At 37.8% G+C, this 21500-nt stretch overlaps 3 protein-coding genes, 1 long non-coding RNA gene and 2 pseudogenes across 4 annotated transcripts; all 6 read left to right on the top strand.

Moving 5' to 3' along the window:
- The first annotated feature begins 3721 nt into the window (after positions 1-3721).
- Positions 3722-7386, top strand: LOC147481381 (uncharacterized). Its single transcript, XM_086578917.1, has 7 exons — positions 3722-4305; positions 4416-4629; positions 4992-5170; positions 5355-5474; positions 5652-5757; positions 5853-7000; positions 7081-7386. The coding sequence occupies exons 1-6, from the start codon at positions 3722-3724 to the stop codon at positions 6441-6443; spliced, it is 1794 nt and encodes a 597-aa protein (XP_086435043.1). The 3' UTR covers positions 6444-7000; positions 7081-7386.
- Positions 7387-7522: 136 nt separating this feature from the next.
- Positions 7523-8604, top strand: LOC147481380 (uncharacterized). The gene is made up of 3 exons (XR_015204888.1): positions 7523-7558; positions 7657-7960; positions 8037-8604. It is a non-coding gene; the product is annotated as an uncharacterized LOC147481380 (long non-coding RNA).
- Positions 8605-9166: 562 nt separating this feature from the next.
- LOC147481379 (uncharacterized) lies at positions 9167-10109 on the top strand. The gene is made up of 4 exons (XM_086575509.1): positions 9167-9225; positions 9473-9560; positions 9655-9752; positions 10017-10109. The coding sequence occupies exons 1-4, from the start codon at positions 9173-9175 to the stop codon at positions 10090-10092; spliced, it is 315 nt and encodes a 104-aa protein (XP_086431635.1). The 5' UTR covers positions 9167-9172; the 3' UTR covers positions 10093-10109.
- An 856-nt stretch (positions 10110-10965) lies between these two features.
- On the top strand, positions 10966-12524 carry LOC147481378 (uncharacterized; annotated as a pseudogene).
- A 40-nt stretch (positions 12525-12564) lies between these two features.
- LOC147481377 (nibrin homolog) lies at positions 12565-14283 on the top strand. The gene is made up of 5 exons (XM_086581158.1): positions 12565-12690; positions 12927-12973; positions 13056-13164; positions 13444-13527; positions 13949-14283. The coding sequence occupies exons 1-5, from the start codon at positions 12601-12603 to the stop codon at positions 14198-14200; spliced, it is 582 nt and encodes a 193-aa protein (XP_086437284.1). The 5' UTR covers positions 12565-12600; the 3' UTR covers positions 14201-14283.
- Positions 14284-19897: 5614 nt separating this feature from the next.
- Positions 19898-19991, top strand: LOC147481376 (small nucleolar RNA R71; annotated as a pseudogene).
- Positions 19992-21500: the final 1509 nt, after the last annotated feature.

The raw sequence follows: 21500 nt of genomic DNA, 5'->3' as shown, positions 1-21500 counted from the left end.
TATTCTTTAATATATATATGTATATATTTATTTATTTTTAATTTTAAAAAGAAAACAATAAACAAGAAGGACATAATTCACCCCATAGAGAAACATGACTCAAAAATCCGAGAAATCATGCAAGAGTGGAAAACGTGAATTATGTTTAAACATGGACTTAGGTTCCGGTACTTACAGCCACACACTCCATAGGGAGGGCCCGGTTACCTTAATGGTGCACTCACCAATATATGGAAATGAAAGGAAATGCACCAAACACAAAAGTTGAGTCGTTTATAGTCGATACTTTCGAGACTTTATCTAGACGTGCGTGATGAACATGCAAATTTTATCATATATCAACAACCGAAATAATTGTGGATCATTCCATAAATAAATATCACAGAAAACATATCCAAACACAATCAAGAACCAAGATTTCCTATGACTCAACCTAGTGAAATGAAAGCAAAGTCGGATAACCCTATTATGTAACCTATCATGCACCTTATTTTTCATTTTTGAATGAGTGGGTGTTCTAGTAAATAAGTGTGGAAAAGTGAATGGTTGTGGAGAATATGGTGGATATGGATAAGTTGTAGAAAGACAGCCTGTAAATAATGAGGATGTGGTTTTAGCACAAAACTCATTCATTGTGTGTCTAGGGACTGTCTCAATTCTGAAAATGGTGTCAAATGGTTTGTCCTTCTGAAGTAGTTGTTTACTAGGTGGATTTAAAAAATTATGGAGCACAGGAGAAACAAAAGGGTCGAGTGCAAACTCGGGATTCCTTTGAAAGGGTGGGAGGAGGGGAATCGAGGTGGATGTTGTGCAAAGTAGTTCTTGATAGGGTGATTCATCACCTGCTCGAAGAAACTCATCGAATTGCTCATCTAGATTGGTCATATCCTCGTTACTATGATAGTCCTCTACATCTTTGAGAAAGTCATCTATCTCATCCTCATCCGTAATATGTGTATCGACTAGTGTAGGGATGGAAATGTTGGAGTCTGAACTTCCAAAGGAAAGAAATTTGGGCATATGATTATCAGGAAACGTGTTGTTGAAATAATCTCGAGCAACGCTCTCGATCATGCTAACACTACACCATTTGGGTGAATTTGCAACAATTGGGTTTTTTCATTAGTAACACTTATACAGCCGTTAGGAAATTAGTCACATATATTATCCGTTGGCAATGCAATCAACCGTTGCTTAAATAGTTGAATTATTTTGTAACATTTCTTTAGATATTTAGCAACGTTTACTCATCCGTTAGAAACTAAGAAAAAAAAAAAAAAGAAAAAGAATATTACATCGGAAAAAAAAAAAAATATAAACCTGCTGGGAGTATTTCACTTCGGTGCTCATCGAAAAAAAAACAATAGAAGAAAAAGGGAAAAACAAATCAACTAAAGCTTCGACGAAAGTGGTGCGCCCCGCGCTTTGCCGAACTTCTTCTTCACTTTCGGTGAGTTCCTCTATCCTCGTCTTCCTTCTCGTTCGTCTTCTCTTCTTCCTCGCTCCTACAAATTATTTAAGGTTTTGGTTTTGTATGTCTAGGGTTCGAGATTTTCATTTTTTCGATCTACTGAAGAAAAGATTCTCATTAACCGAGGTGAGTAGTTGATGTTTAGGGTTTTTATTATCTGCTGAACATATTTAATTTTATTAGTTGATTGTTGTTTATTATGTTGATTTTCAATGGATCAGTACAAGATTGTTTTTAATATGTAAAAGAGTGGATTTTGATGGTTCTAATTCAGATATCAAGTTTAGCTAAAGAATGATTTCTGAGTTTTCTAATTAACAAGTTTATCTCTATTTCTAATGGTTCTAATTCAGATATCAATCAAGCTGAGAGCTTTATGATTTCTCTGCTCATAAAGTATTGATTACCTTTTTTGGCTGTTATTTTATGATTTTTTAATAGTTTGGTTTGAACCAATGGTTTACTTTTAATCTCTTCTACAATGAGTAGTCAGATAAATTAAACTTGACCTAAATCAGTGTTTGTAAGCTAACGCTACCAAAGCACCAAGCCCTAGTTCTATGTTCAACATTTCAACTATTATATATATAGCAATGATAAACAATACATACCGCTCCGATATGATGCTTAGCTAGAGATGAGCCACTAGTTTCCTCAAGCCCAAGCCAAGCTATCGGATCAATCTCCAAATACCTAAAAACCAATAAATCCTAAAACTCAGATATTTTGATATCAACAAAATTTGTGTGTTTGTGTGTGTGAAAGAGAGAGGACCTAAAAACGGGGCGAAGCAAGCCAGAAGATTCATGAACCCAAAGCTGAGGATCTTCTGAAACTGAGAGAAGAAACAAAATTGAAACCAAACATATAAAAAATTCCACTTTGGCAAATAAAAAATTTGTTTTTTAATTAAAGGATCAAATTTTTTTTGTTTTCGTTAATGTAATGATCAAACTCTCACCTTTAAAGCTCCTCCTTTGTTTTTGTTTCTACGAGAGATTAACTTTATTTCTTTTTTGAGTTATTATTATATATACCTTCGTTGGTTGTTTCATACGTGTTCCAACTTAACGTCCCGGTCTTCCCACATGTAAAAAAAGGATTGCGTTTGTAGGATTTATCGACAGCGCCTACGAAAGAAACGCAATTGAATTGGGAACCATTTAGTAAAAATGATAGCCAAAGACTTACAAACGCAATCTTATTTTTTTTTGTATAGCGTTTTTTTACATAAGCTATTAAACAAAAGCTATCTATGTGCCTTTTTCTAGTAGTGATGGTAGTTGATAGTACATATGAGTGTTTAAGTGTTACAGACGCTTGCATATAATCGGAAGATTGGAACTTATTTGCTTATTTTGTCTTAAATTCCTTAACTATATATAAACATGTTTTATTGTAGAATGAGTGAGCAAATTCAGAAAGTTTGGATGGACGAAAAAAACAAGAGGTCCATACTTTATGAAGATGGGGTTAGGGATTTTGTTTCATTTGCCAAAACAAAGTTGGGCGGGTCTGCTTGTCCTTGCCCATGTAAAAACTGTAGGAATAGGTTCCGACTAGAATATGATGTGGTCGAAGATCATTTGAACCTAAACGGTATAGATCTTTCATACCGTGTATGGGTTTTACATGGTGAAAGACGCTTTGCAAACTTCGATGGAGCATCCGTGGTGGGAAACATGGAAGAAATAAACACCGAGGAAGAAGGGGCTTGGAATAGGGAACTTTGTTGATGCTTATATGGGCCATGGTATTGAAATAGGAGATAATGAACCACCGCTTGTTCCCGAACCAGACTTGGGTAAGAGGTATCTTGACTTCAAAAAAAAGCGAAAAGAAAAAATTGTATCCTTCTTGTGAGGGACCCGAGACAACACTTTCAGCAATTGTTGAACTTCACAATTTGAAGAAACAGTTTGGGTGGTCTAGGAATAGTGTGACAACATTGTTGTCCATGTTGAGGAGATGGTTACCCAAAGATTGCCAGTGAAATATCCTATAACGAAGCAAATATTGAAAGACCTAGGGATGAAAGCCAAGTGCATTCATGTGTGCGAAAATAATTGTATGCTATACTGGAAACTTGACGAAAATTTGGAGGAATGTCGTCATTGTAAAAAACCTAGATATAAAGTCATAGCGGGCAAAGGAGGGAAGGTTTCAAAAGAGCCTAACAAAGTGTTGAGACACTTTCCTCTCATTCTGAGACTCAAGAGGTTGTATACAATACCATGGATAGCACGTGACATGACTTGGCATGCTAGATCAAAATCTTCATGGGATCATATGAGGCATCCAGCTGATTCTGGCCAATGGAAAGTATGTAAAGAGAAGTATGAAGAATTTGCAGAGGAGGAGCGCAATGTTTGGCTTGCTATTGCAACGGATGGATTTAATCCACGTGGAGTTCAGTCTACTGGTTACAGTTGTTGGCCTGTCATCACGGTGCCTTATAATCTCCCACCATCCTTGTGTATGAAAGCAGAATTCCAAATGTTGTCTCTGTTAATTCCTGGGCCGAAGGCACCGAGTCAAGACATTGATGTTTTTCTTGAGCCACTGTATGAAGAGTTGAAGCAGTTGTGGGATCATGGAGTGCCCGCTTATGACATGTATAAAAAGGAACATTTCACGTTGAGAGCTATGTTGATGTGGGGGATTCACGACTTCCCGGCTTTTGGGAACTTATCCGGTTATGTAACCCATGGATATAAAGCTTGTCCAAGGTGTGGTGACAATACTCCATCTCTTCATCTACCTATTAGCAAGAAAATTGTTTACACAAACTATAGGCAGTTTCTTAGTAGTGATCACCCTTTTAGAGATGGGAAGTACTTGGGGCTCAAGACAGTGGAAGATAGTCTACCTCCGAACCACCACTAAGAGGGGAAGAACTTCTAAAACATCTAGATCATATCGACTTTGTAACTTGGAAAGACAGCGAGGGCAAGCGAAAAAGAGCCGAGGTAAATGTTGATGATAATGATGATGGTGGTGAACTTACTGGGGCATGGTATAAGAAGTCAATCTTTTTTGGTATGGAGTACTGGATAGACCATGAAGTCCGCCATGTTGTTGATGTGATGCATACCGAGAAGAATGTTGCAGAACATTTACTAAACACGATCCTTTGCTTGAGTAAAACAAAAGATACTGTAAATGCACGAGAGGATATGAGGCTTCTTGGCATACACAGTGTGGGCAGTGGATGCAAATCGATTCAAACACGGGAAAATAGTTAAGCCACATGCTTCTTTTGTTTTGGATAAGAATGAGAAAATGGATTTCTTAAAAACTTTGAAGTACTTAAAAGCTCCCTTCGGGTTTTTTTCTTCTAACTTGAGCAACATTGTTAGTCTCAATCCACCTGGTTTGCTAACAATGAAGTCGCATGACTATCATGTCATCATGGAGTACTTATTGCCTGTTTTACTTCAACATGCCTTTCAAACACCGGACTTACTTACGGAAAGCTATTCACCGAATAAGCTTATTCTTTAATTTATTGTGTTCGAAGGTCTTGATCAGAAAAGACATTCAAGAAGCCAAGTTGATGGTTGTCGAGGCATTGTGTGTGTTAGAGAAACACTTTCCGCCATCCTTTTTTGATATAAGCATCCACCTTGTAGTGCATTTGGCAGATGAGGCTTTGCGTTGTGGACCTACCCAAGATCGGTGGATGTATCCGTTCGAACGGTAATTCACTTTTATTTCAATTGTTTGACTTCATTTGACGTGTTTTTGAACTTAAAATTTACATATGTAAGTTTGGAATATTTGATTCCAATAGGTCGATGAAAGAGTGTAAAGATATTCCTAGCAACAAACAATATGTTGAAGGTTCTATTGCGTAATCCTATCTTGTTCTTTGAATCATTAGGTATGCCATGGAGTACATGTCTAATCCACGAGCCGGTAATCACAAATATAGTCAAGAAGCCTTTTTAGATGAAAATGGTGAGTACAATGATGAAGGGCCTATCCTAGATGGTAAGGATGTGTTATTATCCCCTCATCAATTTGTACGATATCGCCGATGGGTGCCGTTTTGACTTGAAGTCGAAGAGCGTGATACATTCTACAGGTCTAAATTCTTTAATCCTTCACTATGTAGGTCTGGAACATGTTTTGTTATTATGTAGATACTTCTATTAAAGCATGAATGAATAAAATGCAGTGAGTATTGTGAGTCATTGCAATCCGGTTCACGTGCTAAAGGAAAAGGGATTGCAAAAATAGAAGTAGAGATACAGACAAATTTCATTGACTGGTTATATAAGAAGGTATTAATTCTTACAAAAACAATATAATTTAAAAATATTAAGATAGTTCTCTTACTAGTCATGTTTTTAAATTGTTTTCTTGTGTATTGTTATAGTTGTTGGAGGACGATGCCACGAATTCTATGTTGTGGCAGTTAGTCAAAGGGCCAACTAAAGCTAAGACATACAAGAAGTACCGCGTCAATGGTTTTGTCTTCTCTCCCAAGTCTCATGATGATACTGTTACCACCCAAGACAGTGGTGTTTTCATGAGGGCTATTACTTCTTTTACTGCAAGTAGGAAAGACAAGAATCCCATTGATGCGACAACGATGTGGTATGGGGTCATTAAACAGATAATCGAGGTAGACTATACCGACTTTCAAGAGGTGGTCTTTTATTGTGATTGGGTGAGGGTGGAAGACAAGACTAATGGCTGTAAAATCTGTCCAGACTCAAGCTTGGTGATGGTCAACCTCAACAAACTGAAAAGTTCAAGTAACTTTTTGGATGAGCCAGCCATTCTTGCTAGAGAGGCATATCAAGTGTTTTATTCACAAGATTTGAAACATCCTGATTGGTCAGTGGTTATACATTCTCCAAAGCGGTTGACTTGTCGAGTGGATGAGCTAGATGTACCAACTGACTTCCAATCTACTCTTGAAGACCAGCCCAATTTGAGACCCTTGCTAGAAAGACGACGTTAATTAATTGTCTAATATGTTAATATAACTTTTTGCTATGGATGTATCCATTTGTGTTTAGTTTTATATTGGGTGAGTCATGATTTTGTGCTGCAAGTTTGATGATTGTACACTGAAATTTATTTGATGGTTGTGCCTCAAAGTTGAATGTGATTTATTTTACGTTTTGAAGTGTAGTGATTTCACTTAAAGATTAACATATGCAGTACCCAATATATGCATCCATTATAATTGTCACTATTTGCAGGATATTTTAATGGAATCAAGTGGTCAATCATCAGGTCCTAGTGCCTTGCAGCCACCCCCATCAGGTCAAGCAACACCCCCAGCAAGTCAAGCAACACCCCCAGTAACATCTGAATCATCTGGAGCACCTTCATCAGTTAAGGCTAAGATGCTTGTCTTGGTGTCTAGTAAGGGCACCGCTTGTTGGTCCTTATGGGGCAAAATGGGCAACCCGCTTTGGGGCATTTTATTCGAAAGTAACCATCCCATTGAATTACAAGGATTAGAGGCTTGTGAAACAATCCTTTAAGGATGCAGTGTGGGAAGCTTTGGCGGTAACATTCAATTCTTGTTAATAATGTTATCATTTTAACTTCACCAAAAATGAATTTCTAACTATTAAAATTCTTGATAGGGTGAGTTTGAATATGATGTGCCCATGGCTTTGGCTTACAAACAACTTCAGAGGGAGTTTTCCTCTAAATTCAGGACTGCAAAAAGCAACTATCGAAAAGAGATCATAAAGAAAGCCTTAAGCAAGGAAGCTGCTATTGCCGCTTGTCCGGATGGTATGAATCCAACAATTTGGGCCGCGTTTGTGACCCGTGAATTCAGACCTGAAGTCGTACAAAGAAATGCAAAGAATGCATCAAATAGGAAAATGAACACTATTGGTCATACTCTTGGGCGACAAAAATATGCCCAAATACGTTACAAGAAGGTACCGTCCTATCTCAATGTCTTTATTATTAGAAGTGGTCTGTAGTATCATTTTATATATTTTTATGTAGAAACAAAAGAACCCTAATGTCAAAGTACGTCGAGAAGACGATTGGCTAACCGTCCTTAACGCGTCGGATGGATCTGTTTTGGAGAGTGCTCGTGTAGCATATGTAAGTATTTATCTTTTCTACATTTAAATGTGTTGAGCTTGTTGTTATGTAAGTATATATACATGGGTGTCCTTATTTGGTTGTGCTTGTTGTTTCAGGAACAAGTGAAGTCTGTTAAAGAAAGGAAAGCTATTGAAGCAAGCGCTAGGGGAGAGGAAGATACTGACGAGGTCATAGACCTTGAAGGTGATGTACTAGTTGAAGTCTTTGGGAAGGACAAAAAAGGGTGTACTCGTGCTGTTGGCTCTCAAATCTCACCTGCACAAGTTGAACATATATGCTGCGGTTGGTGAGTACTTACTTGAAAAAGCATTGTCATCATCTGCTAGTGCTAGTCCCAACGTCGAGAAAGAGTTGGCTGAGGTTAAAGCTTCCATTACCAGTTTGACTAACTTATTGTTGGTGAGTTTGCAACTTCTACAATTAGGCATACATATAACTTGTATTTTTTCCTTACATGTGTTTTCTATTATCACAGGCTCACATTGCACCGGGAATTGTCCCCCCACAGTCTGCGATGAATACACCTCATGGTTCAAACTCACCACATCATCCATCTCCAATGTCTCCTCAAAATTTAGCTTCTCATTTTGATGCGACAAGTGCTCGTGTAGGATTGTCTGACCAGCCTAGAGTTACCCTATTGGATAGAGAAGGTAATGAAGTAGCTAAGGGGTTAGTGGTGACCGATCCTATGCACAAAGATGTTTGTCATGGTAGAAGAGTGCTTAGAGGTGAAAAAAAGATCAATATTGAGGAAGTGTTTATGGGTGATGCGTTACTCTATGATGGTCCCCAAGATAGAAATAAAACCCTTCATGGTTATGTTGCTCGAGGGTGGTTGATTTGGGCTGATGGGCGGTTGAAATATGATTAAGAATGGTTGATTAGTGCTAATCTTTTTGGACATATTGTTTAGCAAATCTTTTTGGACATATGGGCTGACAAAAACATTAAGTATGGTTAATGTTTTAGATATAATTTAACAATACTTTTGGACATATGGGCTGACAAAAGAATTTAGTATGGTTAATGTTCTAGTTGTAATTATGTAATCTTTTTGGACATATTGGATAAGGGTTCTAGTTGCAACTTGTTAAGCCTTTTTTGGATATATGTATATAATTTTCATTATTGTTGATTGTATTATATGTATGCTTGTTTGTTTTGCAGGTTTGTGAGTTTTCTAACCCCTTTTTAACTCCGCCAATGCAAACTTATGAAATTAAGTTTTTGCATTGCGGTTCCCAACCGAATAAAGGAGGAGGAAGAAAGGGGTCTCTTGGAAGTCTAGGGTTGGTGATCCATTTCAAAGGTAAACATGTCGTCTGGTTTTATTGGTATTTGTTCAGTATATAGACTGATCTTATATGGGAGATGACGATGTGTTCAATTCGATCTTAGTGATGACCAACCGAGAACAAGACTTGGGCACATGTCAAGCACGCCTTGTCAGGTATGTGAATTTGCACGTTCTCCTCTTCCTTGTGTTTGTGCCTGTGTATTCGTGTTATGAGAATGCAATTTGGCTCTAATTAAGTTTATTTCCTTCATTTTTGCCGGGTGAATAATTCTAAACTCTACTATTGTGTGCTAACCGCAGTTATATTTTCCATGGCTGATGAGTATGTGCACGAATACGTTGATAAGAAAGCCTTAGTTGAAAGGTAGGGACGCTTTTAGCTGATCATGTTTATCCAAACATAAAAGCTAGAAAATTTAGTTTATGTACTATACTCGATGTCTCCACCAAATGTTATCCGGACCTCAATAGACACTAGACTGTGAATACACGCATACGAAAAACAACAAAAGTATTTTTAGTCATAACTACAAATTCATGATGCTTGTATGTCCTCTCCTCCATGTGTATCTCGACAAGTAATGATTAGTTTGATTGTTGGTCATTTGTAGATTGTGTAGAGCTCTGGGAGGAGCAGAGAAAGTTGAGATCGAGTGGGGAAATCATTCTCTATCTAATAGAGTTGAAGAAGCAGTGAAGGTCATAGTAAACTTCATTAAAACCGAGGGACCAAAAGGTTGGGATGATCCCCGAGCTAACTCGATGTGCCGTTTTATTCTTTTGTCATGTGTAGGGTTTAAAGGTTCTTGATACTTCTGTGGAAAACATTGCATCAGGAGCATGGAAAGCATTAGGCAATGCCTGGAAAGGGGGCTCAAGCTTTGTTCATAAGTATGTTAAGCCTATAACTTCGATGTTGTTGGTAGCGGTTTTTGTCAATTGCTTGTTTACTTTGCTCAAGAGAATACTGATATGAGTCCATATTTCACGACATGGATACTCACATACTGTCACAAAGAGAGTCATAAAAATCATATATATCTAAATTTAGTTGTTTTCAACTATGATGCCACTTGTTAGGAATTTTTATTTCATTTTGTGTTCTATATCACAAACTTGGACTACGAGTTTTGTATATTTGAACAATGAATCCAGGCATTTTTTTCTCGATTGCTTCGTTTCCTTTCGAGTTATGGATTGTTCCAAAGGCTCATTCTTCTCACTTCCATGAACTAAACAATGATGAGGTAAATATTTGTTCTGATGCATAAATTTTGTGGGTCACTTGTTTCTCTAATTCATAGATATTAGGTGCCAAGAAACTACATAACACTATATTGGTAGTTTTTCCCCTCAACACTTGTTTAATTTTCTTTGTTTCATATAGTGATAACCTTGCTTCAAACTGCGGGAGCTTAAAGGTAGCATTCGCGTCGTCTTAGCAGAGTCGACCCCATGTTAAGGTGATGATGGTGCAAGTGTAGAAGCCTCGCCATTTGTTATCCTACATCAACGGAGTCTTTGGGTCGGGCATAGACTTGTTACAAAATGGTAATTTAGGTATAGACAAATCTGGTCTTACTTGCAGTTCAACTACAATCGTATGTTTATTGAATGGGGTCTTATTGTGATTGAAACTTTGTATGAACATGTCATATTTTATTGTCTGCAGGCAAAACACCGGTTTACTTTTGATAAAGTCTTTACACACGAAGTCTTCCAAAGAAGATGTTTTGTAGAAATCTCACGGCTTGTTTAGAGTGCCCTCGATGGTTATAAAGGCGAGTACATGCTTTGTTACTTGGTCTTATCTATGTTAACAATGATTACTTTACGTCACGCTTTACACCTTGTTTGGATTCATTCTTTGATGTCAAAGAGTGTTACGAGAGCTATATAAATGCTCATTTTGAGGTGATTAACATTTGTCTAATTTTTTCAGATATTTCAATGTGGTCAATCTCTTGTATCCCGGGGTTGGAAGTATAAAATGCAGGTTACATTTCCACTCTTCAAGTTTAAAGTCTTACTATGTATTACTCTTTTTTAACTAATCTAAATGTCTTGCCTAAATTTTCTTAGGCCTCAATGTTGGAAATATATAATGAAACAATTAGGTGATTTGTTACCAACAAATCGAAATGGTAGTGTGGACAATAGCACAGCCGGTAGGCAATATACAATCAAACGCGTGGCGTGAATCGAAATACACATGTTTCTTATCCGACCGTGGTAGATGTCCGCGCAGTTTGAAAGAGGTTTCCTCTCTTCTCCACCAAAGGCGCACAAAGCGGTATTTTCTTGCATTTTATGATAGATGAAAATTTCTTTCCTCTCAACCTCCTCCTTCACACAAAACGTTTTCTTCTTCTTCTTTCTTTCTTCTTTCGATCCACCACCACAACCATGTCCTCAAATCAATCATCCGGCGTGGATTCCATCGCCGATGATCCCATGGACGCGGTTCCAACAAAGGGTTTGATCAAACCTGCTCACCAACTTTACTCACAACAGGTAATCCATGTCTCGATTTCTTTTTTCCATATACTTCCCGATACACCATCACAAGATTTAATCCAACGCCTAGAATTAGCATGGACTCATAATCCTTTAACAGCATTAAAACTCGTTTCCCACTTATGTGGCGTTAGAGGTACTAGTAAGTCAGATAAACAAGGGTTTTATGCAGCTGCATTGTGGTTACATGAACACCACCCTAAGACACTAGCTCTTAATGTTAGATGGTTTGCGGAATCCGGGTATTTGAAAGATTTGCTTGAGATTTTGTATAGGATACTTGAAGGGTTAGATGTTCGAAAGGTGGCGAAAGAAGAGAGGAAAGATCATGTGGTGTATTGGAAGAGAGGGAAAAGGATTGAGAGAACAGAGGAAGTTACTATTTGGAAGAAAGGTGAAAGAGTTAAGGTGAATAAGAAAATTTGTAAGAATAGAAGTTTGAGTGGTACTGTAAAGAAAGGTTCAGAACCATTGTTGAAAGATTGGGTTAATGAGAATATGAAGAATCTTACTATTGAAGAGAAGAAGCAGAAAGGTGACAAGGATCGGAGAAGTTGACTCGAAAGTGCTTAGAAAGAAAAAGACTACTGCTATGGCGGAAAAAGCTCTTGCAAGGTATACTAATGATCCCAATTATCAGTTCTTGCATGATCAGATTTCTGCTCTGTTTGCTGAGTTGTTGAGTTCGGATATTAAGTGTTTGAAATCTGAAAAGTATGGTAAGGTTAGTTTGGCTCTCTAAATGGTGTCCATTTCTTGATTCTTCCTATGATCAGTCGACTCTTATATATGAGAGCATTGCGAAAAAAAATTTTTCCAAGAGACTCGATCCGAGTATGAAGGGATTGTAGAAAGTCACTATGCTTTTAAAGTCTGTAATCGTCTGAGAAAAAACAAGTTCTCGTCCCTCTTCACAATCTCTAGAACTTCCTGAGATTTACATGGCTGCAAACAAATGGAACTCTCTTCCTTACAAAAGGGTGGCCTCTGTTGCTATGAAAATTTACAAGGGACTCTTCATGGAACATGACCTAATCGCGATTCACTGAGTACCTTGAAGATGTAAAGAAGGGAAAAGCGAAAAAAACAAATTTTGGCATACATTGCTTAGAATTCAACTTTTATACAATGCTAAGAATTCTATAAGTTGGTACTTTACTAATTTTGTATATTTTGTGTAGGTGCTGGAATTACTCACAGCTGGAAGGAAGAGTGCACACATATGCTTGTTGATGAGTCCATGCCCGTTAAAGAAGATTTGCTTGATGCTATTGTGGCCCAAAAACCTGTTGTTCTTAAAAGCTGGCTAAAGGTATCTAACACACACACACACACACACACATACATGTATCTGATAGCTTAGTTTTATTTCGCGACTTAGTAACCCCTCAAAGTTGAGGGTACTACCTTTCTATAAACGAGCTATAAAATGAATAGAAGTGTATCTTAAGTCTTTATTTAGCCACCCTTTTATATTTTTCTTTGCTTCTCTAGTGCAACTACACTTTATGTATAATTATTTCTGTAACCATAATTTATGACACTCAGGTGATTGCAGAGAAAAAAATTCGGACTGAAATTCCAGGCTGTGACATGTAAGCTTACTTGTATACCCCTCTGTTGCTTTACAACTATTCAGGTTTATGAAAAATTGATAACTGAGGTATGTTTCCACAGATATGTTCCAACCTTGACACTGGAAGGATTACCAGTCAAAATTGTGGACCCCAAAATACGGGAAAGCTGTGTTGCTGGTTACACGTTTGTATTGGGATCTTTGGAGTTGGTAGAACTTCTTCACTCTTCAGTTTCTTGACCTTTTTTTATCTATCGTTTTACCTAATCACTGGGCATCCAGAATTAACATTTCTGGTTCCAGATAATATATGGGATATGAATGTTTGAGTAAAGCCATTATTTATTGCTGTGGTCTGTTGCAACCTGGCAAATTAATTTTTGTCAGCTATGAGCCTATGACCTATCTTATTTTATGGTCCTTCATTGTTTGTCTTGATGTTGTGGGATTTAATTTTGAGGTTCTAATATCAGTCTTCATCAAATGAAGTATAAATTTAGGGATAAGTTGCAGCAATTATTGAGTATTGGTGGCGCAAAGGTTCTCTCCGTCAGCGAATCTTCTTCTAGTGAAGTAAGTTATTCATTCTACATTTCTACTGCTTTATACAATAGGCTCTAGTGTGAAGAAATATTTGGACAGCCTTGCTTTGGGTCAACTTACAAGATAACTCTTTAGGAATATTATTTCCCGTTGCATCGATACTAGCTGAGGGGTATCCTTTGCAGTACTTAATTACTATATCTTGTGCAGTCAGGAGTGATGGTTTTGATGTATTACTGCAGAAATATCATCACTTAAACACTGCAGTTTGGAACTCGTTAATTGTTGATCCTAGTTTAGTGATAGAGAATGCACAGTTTTGTTGCAAGTGCAGAAAACTTTTTCTTAAATAACATGTTGCAGGAGGTCTAGGGTGATCTTTTTTTTGTTGGGACTGTGTACATCCTGGTTTGTGTAACTACTAAAGTTTCAGTCTCAATTTTCACTTTAGATTTCAAAAGACGGAGCAAATAATCGTGTGGTATTAGTCAACCCTCCAGGATCAGCGAATCATATAAAAGACTTTCAACAGCTCCATTCATTGCCCCATGTAAATGAAATAAGTTTGGTTCTGGCTATCTTATCTGGTCATCTCGATCAATCCCTCCTTGGATCTCCTTCTAGTGAGTTAGATTATATCTTCATAAATGCTATCTTTTTATGTTCTTGCGTAGGACGTGAAATGTATACATTGGAGCAGTAAAGCACATTATGTTTGATTAAGTCACATTTAAATATGGATTTGAGGATTGAAGGTGAAGCAAAAATGAATTGAAGTTTCTCCCATATCCTACGTACTTTGCACCTTATTATTATTAAACAAATTTAAATGCTGTCTTATTAGCTGTGCTATTAAATCGGCGAGTACTCAGCGAGTACCCGGTGAGGAATCGCTACTCGGTACCTAGCCGACCCGACCAACCAATTACTCCCCATAAGTGATCGGGGTCCAAAAATCACCGAGTAATCGGCCGAGTTGCCAATTTATGACGAATCGGAATCGGGCGAAGTTACTCACCATAAATCGGTATATAAAAGAAAACCGAGATTTTTCTTTTTCTAACCGCAAATCAAGTTAGGGCTTTTCTCCGGTAGAAAACAAGCTCCAATTCCAAAATCTCTCCAATTCCAGTAGTGAAAACAAAGCTCCAATTCCGTATGTTTTTTTTTTTCTCCACTTTCTTTTTTTCTTTTTCTCTCTCGCTCTCTCTCTCTCACTCTCTCTCTTCTTCTTCTCACGTTTTTTTCCTTCTCTTCTCCTCTCCGGCCACTTTCGCTTCCACCACTCTCTTCTCCTCTCCACTCTCTTTACAAATGCAAAACGTCGATTTTTTTTTTTTCCCGATAATCTTCACAAAATATGTTCAAATGAACACTATGTGGTGTATTTTGACTGAACACTATGTGGTGTATTATGATTTTTGAGAACCCACTTGAATACTTGATGACAACTTAATATAAAAAAAATAAAAATAAATGTGCGACCCATGTTTTTTATTTGTAACTATGATAAGTTAAAGAAAAGAAAAGATTGAAAAAACAATGATATTGACTGAAACTTTAGTGGTCAAATAACTATGGATAATGTCAACATTTCTATAGCATATTGATAGCAAAAATTTTGTACCATGTTGTATGCCACATTGCCCAGCGTCAATGTACATGCTACATATAAACATAAAAATTAAGACATCTCGAGTAATCCCGATTAATCTCCGACCGAGTAGACTTACTTTCTACTACTCCTCCACCTCCGAAAGCGGTTTAAAAATCGCCGAGTAATCCCGATTAATCCCCGACCGAGTAGACCTACTCACTACTCGCACCTTCGCCGAGTAGCGACCGAGTAGCGATTTAACTGCCCAGCTTATTTGCTTCATCCTAGTTTCGGATGTGCGCTGATGGGTTGTAATATTAAAACGAAAACGCTGGAAAACCCGATTATGAAGCCATCATAAGGAAATTCAAAGGAGCGGGGGTATGGTTCATTATGTACCGGACATTGTTTTTTCTCGAATCTCGAGATTCAAGATCCACACCAATGCAGCAACAACACAAAAAGGAGTTGCACTTGTTAGTGGATATTCAAAAACTTGTTAACGTTGTTCCCGGGGGATGATGGACAATTGAATCCGGAGCTTATAATGGAATCGGCCATCTCCGGAGAGGAATATAAGAAGTTAGCTGTGTTCGATTGATTCAAAGATCAAAGTAATGTTTCTTCTTATGTTTTTAAAAAAAAAAAATTTTTTCTTCAAATGAAAATGTTATATTTGTATTGGCATCTATCTTGTTCAAAAGCGCAACCTTGTTATTCTAATAAGATTGGTTAAGTCATTTGTTTCGATAACAAAATTTCCTTGCATGCATTATTGCCTGACACCCGTCACCGCATGTTGTGGGCGTGATGCAAGGAAGGCTGTCTACTTACAACACAGAATAATGGATTCATCGATGGGGTGAGTTTCTATTCTATTTTTATTTCCTGAGTGCATTTTTTGTATCATTTTCTTGTTATGTTTTTAGGTATGGTTTGGGGCAGAAAAACCTTTACCGCTTTTATTAAATAAACGAAAAGAAAATTACAAGATAATAATTGGAAAAAGACTTCGAGAGAATAAATTAATGATGTAATTGCAATATTACATAGTAAAGGCCTAAGCGACTAGAGATTGAGCCGATCCGAGAATGTATATTCTTTACTATATATATATATATATCGCTTAATAGAACAGTATTATTTTGGGTCAACCGGCTTATACGACTACTTTCTACCAATTATGTTCAAACAATAAAACATGTTTCAATGCACAATGCTAGGTCATCATTGATCGCTTACGCTCCATAAAAATACTTCTTTTCGATGTTAAATATTATTTGTTATGAAACTTTTTTAATTTTCGTTTTTTTTTTCGCCCAACCGGTATCGAATGGAGTTGTTGGCTCTCCGGTGTTTGCGGCGTTTGATCAAGGTACTATTACTTTGTTATACCCGAGAATTAGTTTTCCGACTTGGCCAAGATAAGATCAATGCACACTCACGCTTAACCATACCAATGTTATAACTTTCGGAAGATGTTGGTCCCACATATAGGTAACACAAATTCTCTAAATTCCAATTCGGGATGTGGAGAGATACCATTTAAGGGGAGATTCATTGATAGTGAACAATGGCCTTTATATGCATGGATAATGCCGGGAGGTGTATAGCTAGGACCATCACTCACGGTCGCAAATAAATCTTATCTTCATTATGTTTTTCCCCGCCAAGAGCCTCCACAAATCCTAGATACTTTAGCCAACATCGGTCTTTTCTTGTTTCTCTTCCTAGTCGGCATAGAATTAGACCCAAAGTCCTTACGTCAAACCGAAAGAAAGCCCTTGCCATTGCTATTGCGGGGATCAGTGCACCATTTGCTTTAGGAATTGCTTGATTCTTTTGCTCTCCATAAAATTATTTCCAATGGTGTGGACCATGCTTCATTTCTTGTCTTCATTGGCGTAGCTCTTTATATTACTGACCTTCCCTCGCTTTTTAGCCCGTATACCCGGCAAAGGCGTGCTCTTTTCATTGGATACCATATTGCGGTTTCATCTCATATACTACACTCTCATCACTTAATGAAAGTTTTGACAAAAGCCATGAACTCATTGAACCCATGCAAATAGCGCCATTTCCTAAGGACTTGGATTCAGACTTCCAGACTTGGTGTTGCAAACTGTGATGGAGTTGGGTGTTATGCTGTGTGATGGAGTTGGGTGTTATGCTGTGTGATGGAGTTGGGTGTTACGCTGTGTGAAATGATGGAGCTTGGTGTTACAAACTTGCATAAACAAATTGGTATACATTGATAAGGTGTTGGGTGGGGCTTAATTGGATATATATCAAGTCGTTAGAGGTTAGTTTGAGGTTTATTTGCTTGGCTAAAGTGTTGGACTGTTGGTTGTCCTTAATCGATGTTGACAACTTCCTAGGCCAATGAATTTTTATAGTAGCTACCATACAATACTTTGTTTTGGTGTTGTTACTTCTGTATATGTTTGGTGAAAAACTCTTTTGTAAAGGTGGCTCACATATAAAAGGGCGGAGAAACCAATTTTTTTTTATACAATGAAAATTCATTAGTAACGGATACTGAACCGTTAGCAATAAATTTTTTTTATACAAAGAAAATTCATTAGTAACGGATAGGAAACCGTTAGCAATAAAAAAATTATACAAAGAAAATTAATTAGTAACGGATATGAAACCGTTAGAAACAAAAATAAAGTGTCATTTATATCCGTTACTGACAAAGAATAAACAAATTTGGTAACCGTTACTAATAATTTCTAACGGATAGGTATCCGTTACTGAAATTAATTTTAGTGACACTTTATAACCGTTAGTAAATTTTGTAACGGATAATAAGCGTTACAGATATCCGTTAGTAATATTTGTCACGCTTTTGTGTCAACACAAGATAACCGTTACTAATATTTTTTGTAACGGATGAGTATCTGTTACAAATAGGCTATTATGGTGTAGTGTAACCTCTCCATCCATAGACGAATCGGGTAACTGTGTCTTTGTTTTAAAAATATTGACTTCAACAGCAAGATGGCCAAAAGACATGGACATTGAACCATCGCGGCAATTAATGAGCGCATTGGCGGTTGCCGAGAAAAGTCAATACCTAAGATGATCGGACAGAGTCATTAACGACTTACGTGGTCGAGGGATGACAAAATCAATTCGGATAGTAAAAATCCTGAATTTTTACCGAACATTTTCGACGACACCCTTAGGATACTTAATAGACCGATCGACTAATTGCAACGCCATTCTAGTGGGTTGCATCTCGTCAAGACCTATTTGTCTATACAAATAAAACGGAGTAAGTTTACACTAGCCCCCAAGTCTAATAACGCGGTCGTCGTATAAGAATCTCCTAAGGTGCATTATGCGAAGAGGCGACCGAGGTCCCTTGTACTTAACAATTCCATTATGTTCGGATAGAGTTGGGAATTGTTACGTTAAAAAAGTCTTTTGGTATATTGGTCTTACCCTAGTAGTACACAATTCCTTAAGAAACTTAGCATGGTGTGGTAACTTTTTATAGCTTCGAGGAAGGGAAGGTTTATAGTTAGATTCTTGAAAACATCCCTAATCTCCTCATAATTTGTATCCCTAGTTAACATGGCTAATTTTTGTGGAAACGGTGGTTTACGTTTATATTTAGCAATGGTATTATCCGGATGTTTAACCGTGGCTTCCTGTTTCTTAGGTTTTGTTGTGGCCGTACCTCTACGATTGGTAGGCTTTTCGGTTTCTATTTCGGTATCTAGTAATATAGCAGGTGTAGGGGCTACTGGTGGGGTAACTATAGGCATAGTTACTTTGTTATCAACCACTCTGCCAGAACGGAGAGTGGTGATGGCCTTTAGCTCACCTACATTTTCATATTCACTACTAGTATTATCGGTTACCTCAAAGGTGTATTTGTTATTTTAGGATTAGGTATTTCATGACCGGCAACACACCTTTGGGTTGGGCTTTATCTTGAGCCAACCGTTTGGTTAAATTATTAACCGATTGTAAAGCCGTTGGTTAGATTGAGCCATGGTTTGGAAAAGTTTTTGGCTCACTTGTATGAAGGTGTCAAAGACGATCCGGTTGTGTGGGTGTAGTAGTCACGGTGGTGTGGACTGGAACTAGTTCACGTGAATTATTTATGGGTGGATTTTGATAGTTATTATTTACCTAACGATACCTCTATTAGCATTATAATTATTTTAACTACCTTGACTTTGTGCTTGACCTTGTCGAGGTTGCACTTGGTTGTTATAATTATTAAAATTCTCCCCACCTCGCCCTTGTCGTAGTGGGGCTTGGTTAAAGGCGTCGTATGGCCTAACATATTGATTATTTATCGCTTGAGGTGTGACGCGTTTTGGTTATTTCTCCAACCGAAGTTAGGATTTTGTCTCCAAGGGGCGTTAGGTTCACTATTAATGGAACAAGCCTGTTCATAGGCTATAGAGACGATGGGAGTCGGGATGCTTTCGTGGCTCCAATGAAACTACATGGATTTGAATTTACATTCATGACGGAAATAGGATTTTGTTGAACCGAAATGGCCTCTACCTTTTTAGTGAGTGATTCGATTAGAGTTTTAGCTCGGGATCGTGTTTAATTTTAAACATACCGCGCGCCTTAATCAGCGTATTAGAAGAACTAGCGGAGCGGTGGATATCGTCACTACTACCCGTTGTTATTTAAACTTTAGTTTGGTCCTCTAAAATTTATAAGCCTCAGGGCTCCTTTGCTTAAGAAACTACCCCATTCATTATGTCAACGACTTCTTTATGGTGGTGTAGAAGTCCTTTAAAAAGGCACGAACTAACGTGTCTTTAAGCTAAGTTATGATGTGGACACTCTATAAGGAGATCGGTGAAACAATTCCAAGCCTCAAAAATGTTTCATGAGGATTTTGTCGAAAAGAAATGAATCTTGGAAAGCATCTCATCCGTCTTTAGGGGTGGGTAAAATGTTCCATAAACAAATTGAACAAGTTTAGCCCCGAGTCCACGGATGACTTCAAGCGCTTAACTAAGACGCCTTTATCGCCTATCTAAGGTGAAAGGGAATACCCTTAATTTAATTTGTTCCGCACCAACCGTAGGATGGTGGAATGTTGTTAGGACTTGTTCAATCCCACGATGTCTGCCGATAAGGTTTTTCATGGTCTAATCCATGAAAAATGGGTAACAAATTAAAATATTTGGAGGATTCGAAATCCCCACCGGTCCGCTAGAACGATGCAAGATTTGGGGCTATCGCTCAAGGCTTTGTAGAAGTCGAGAGGCCTCTCTTCTTCGTCGGGCATTGTGTCGGTGATGTGTGTGAAATAGTAGCTAGAGGTGTAGTGGGTGGTATACTAGATAGACTTGATTGTTGATGTTGTTGTGTATTTACGTTCGGTGTTTTGTTCGCCGCATCTTTTAACCTCATACAAGGCTAAGACCAACTTAGCTAAACACGCCAACACTCCAAACAATTCGATATACTAGTATAAACCTCTAACAGAGATCGCGAGGTGTGGAAGAAAGGAATACCTGATTAAGTCCTTGCTTCGCTTATGAATAGCGCCTTGTTTAAAGCTTGTTCGTGTATATAACGAGTTAGAACACCTGAAAAATATGAAAGATCAAAGTTCGAATCAAAACTATCGAAATCCGACAAAATTTGCTAAGAGGCACGAAGTCGCTCTAATAGGGTGCGGTCGCTCGGTGTATCTTAAATTCTCTAGAGTTTAAGGAAGTGGTCGCTCCACACAGGGGCGGTCGCGACTCGAGGTCCAATGAGTTAGGGCGGTCGCATTCGAAAGAAGTAGCGGCCAATGTAATTTCTAACCCGGAATTTTCAACTCTAAAATGGACAACCACAGTATGAATCAAACATGGGTGGGTGGGTGAAATGGGACTTTAAGAACAGTACTAACACTACGAAAACAATACGAAAGTGAAACTAAGACGGCAGCGGCGCCATTTGGTAAAAGTTAAAATTTAATAGTTTTACCTACGAAATAAAGCGATGAACTCTAAATGCAAGTAAAACTAAACTAAATTATGATGCTTATATTTATCAAAGATTCTACTCTCAAGTCTATGAGATATAGTGGAGTAGAAAGTGATTAAGTTCCACTCCTAGTCCTTCCTTCCGATAATGTGTTCTCACGTGTTTGTACTCTCTACTTAAAGTCTAATGAGAGATTTATGAAAAGGCAACTAGACTACGATGCAACTACCCACAAGATGCACTAGTCGACTATTAGAACAACTAAGGGAATGCTACGTTGATTCTATGATAAGGAGTTAGAGGGGATTGATTTCAACTTAAATTCGACTTAATCCTATTAACGACGAATCGTCGTAATCCGAATTGAATCGCTTCGCGAAATAATTGGTTCTTCCTAATCCCTAATTACACATGGCATTCCTACCAATTCATAACTAGCATG

Source organism: Coptis chinensis, chromosome 8 (assembly GCF_015680905.1).
Source record: "Coptis chinensis isolate HL-2020 chromosome 8, ASM1568090v1, whole genome shotgun sequence".
NCBI lineage: Eukaryota > Viridiplantae > Streptophyta > Magnoliopsida > Ranunculales > Ranunculaceae > Coptis > Coptis chinensis.
This window is presented reverse-complemented; position numbering and strand designations above follow the sequence as displayed.

Bases quoted from the DNA above. Each gene is read 5' to 3' on its own strand.
- LOC147481379 (XM_086575509.1), top strand. From the start codon at position 9,173: ATGGCTGATGAGTATGTGCACGAATACGTTGATAAGAAAGCCTTAGTT. The intron at 9,226-9,472 runs GTAGGGACGCTT...GGTCATTTGTAG, and splicing joins AAGAAAGCCTTAGTTGAAAG to ATTGTGTAGAGCTCTGGGAG. The intron at 9,753-10,016 runs GTATGTTAAGCC...CAATGAATCCAG, and splicing joins GGCTCAAGCTTTGTTCATAA to GCATTTTTTTCTCGATTGCT.
- LOC147481377 (XM_086581158.1), top strand. From the start codon at position 12,601: ATGCTTGTTGATGAGTCCATGCCCGTTAAAGAAGATTTGCTTGATGCT. The intron at 12,974-13,055 runs GTAAGCTTACTT...ATGTTTCCACAG, and splicing joins GAAATTCCAGGCTGTGACAT to ATATGTTCCAACCTTGACAC. The intron at 13,165-13,443 runs GTAGAACTTCTT...CATCAAATGAAG, and splicing joins TATTGGGATCTTTGGAGTTG to TATAAATTTAGGGATAAGTT.
- LOC147481381 (XM_086578917.1), top strand. From the start codon at position 3,722: ATGACTTGGCATGCTAGATCAAAATCTTCATGGGATCATATGAGGCAT. The intron at 4,306-4,415 runs GTACTTGGGGCT...TTGGAAAGACAG, and splicing joins CACCCTTTTAGAGATGGGAA to CGAGGGCAAGCGAAAAAGAG. The intron at 5,171-5,354 runs GTAATTCACTTT...TTGAATCATTAG, and splicing joins TGGATGTATCCGTTCGAACG to GTATGCCATGGAGTACATGT.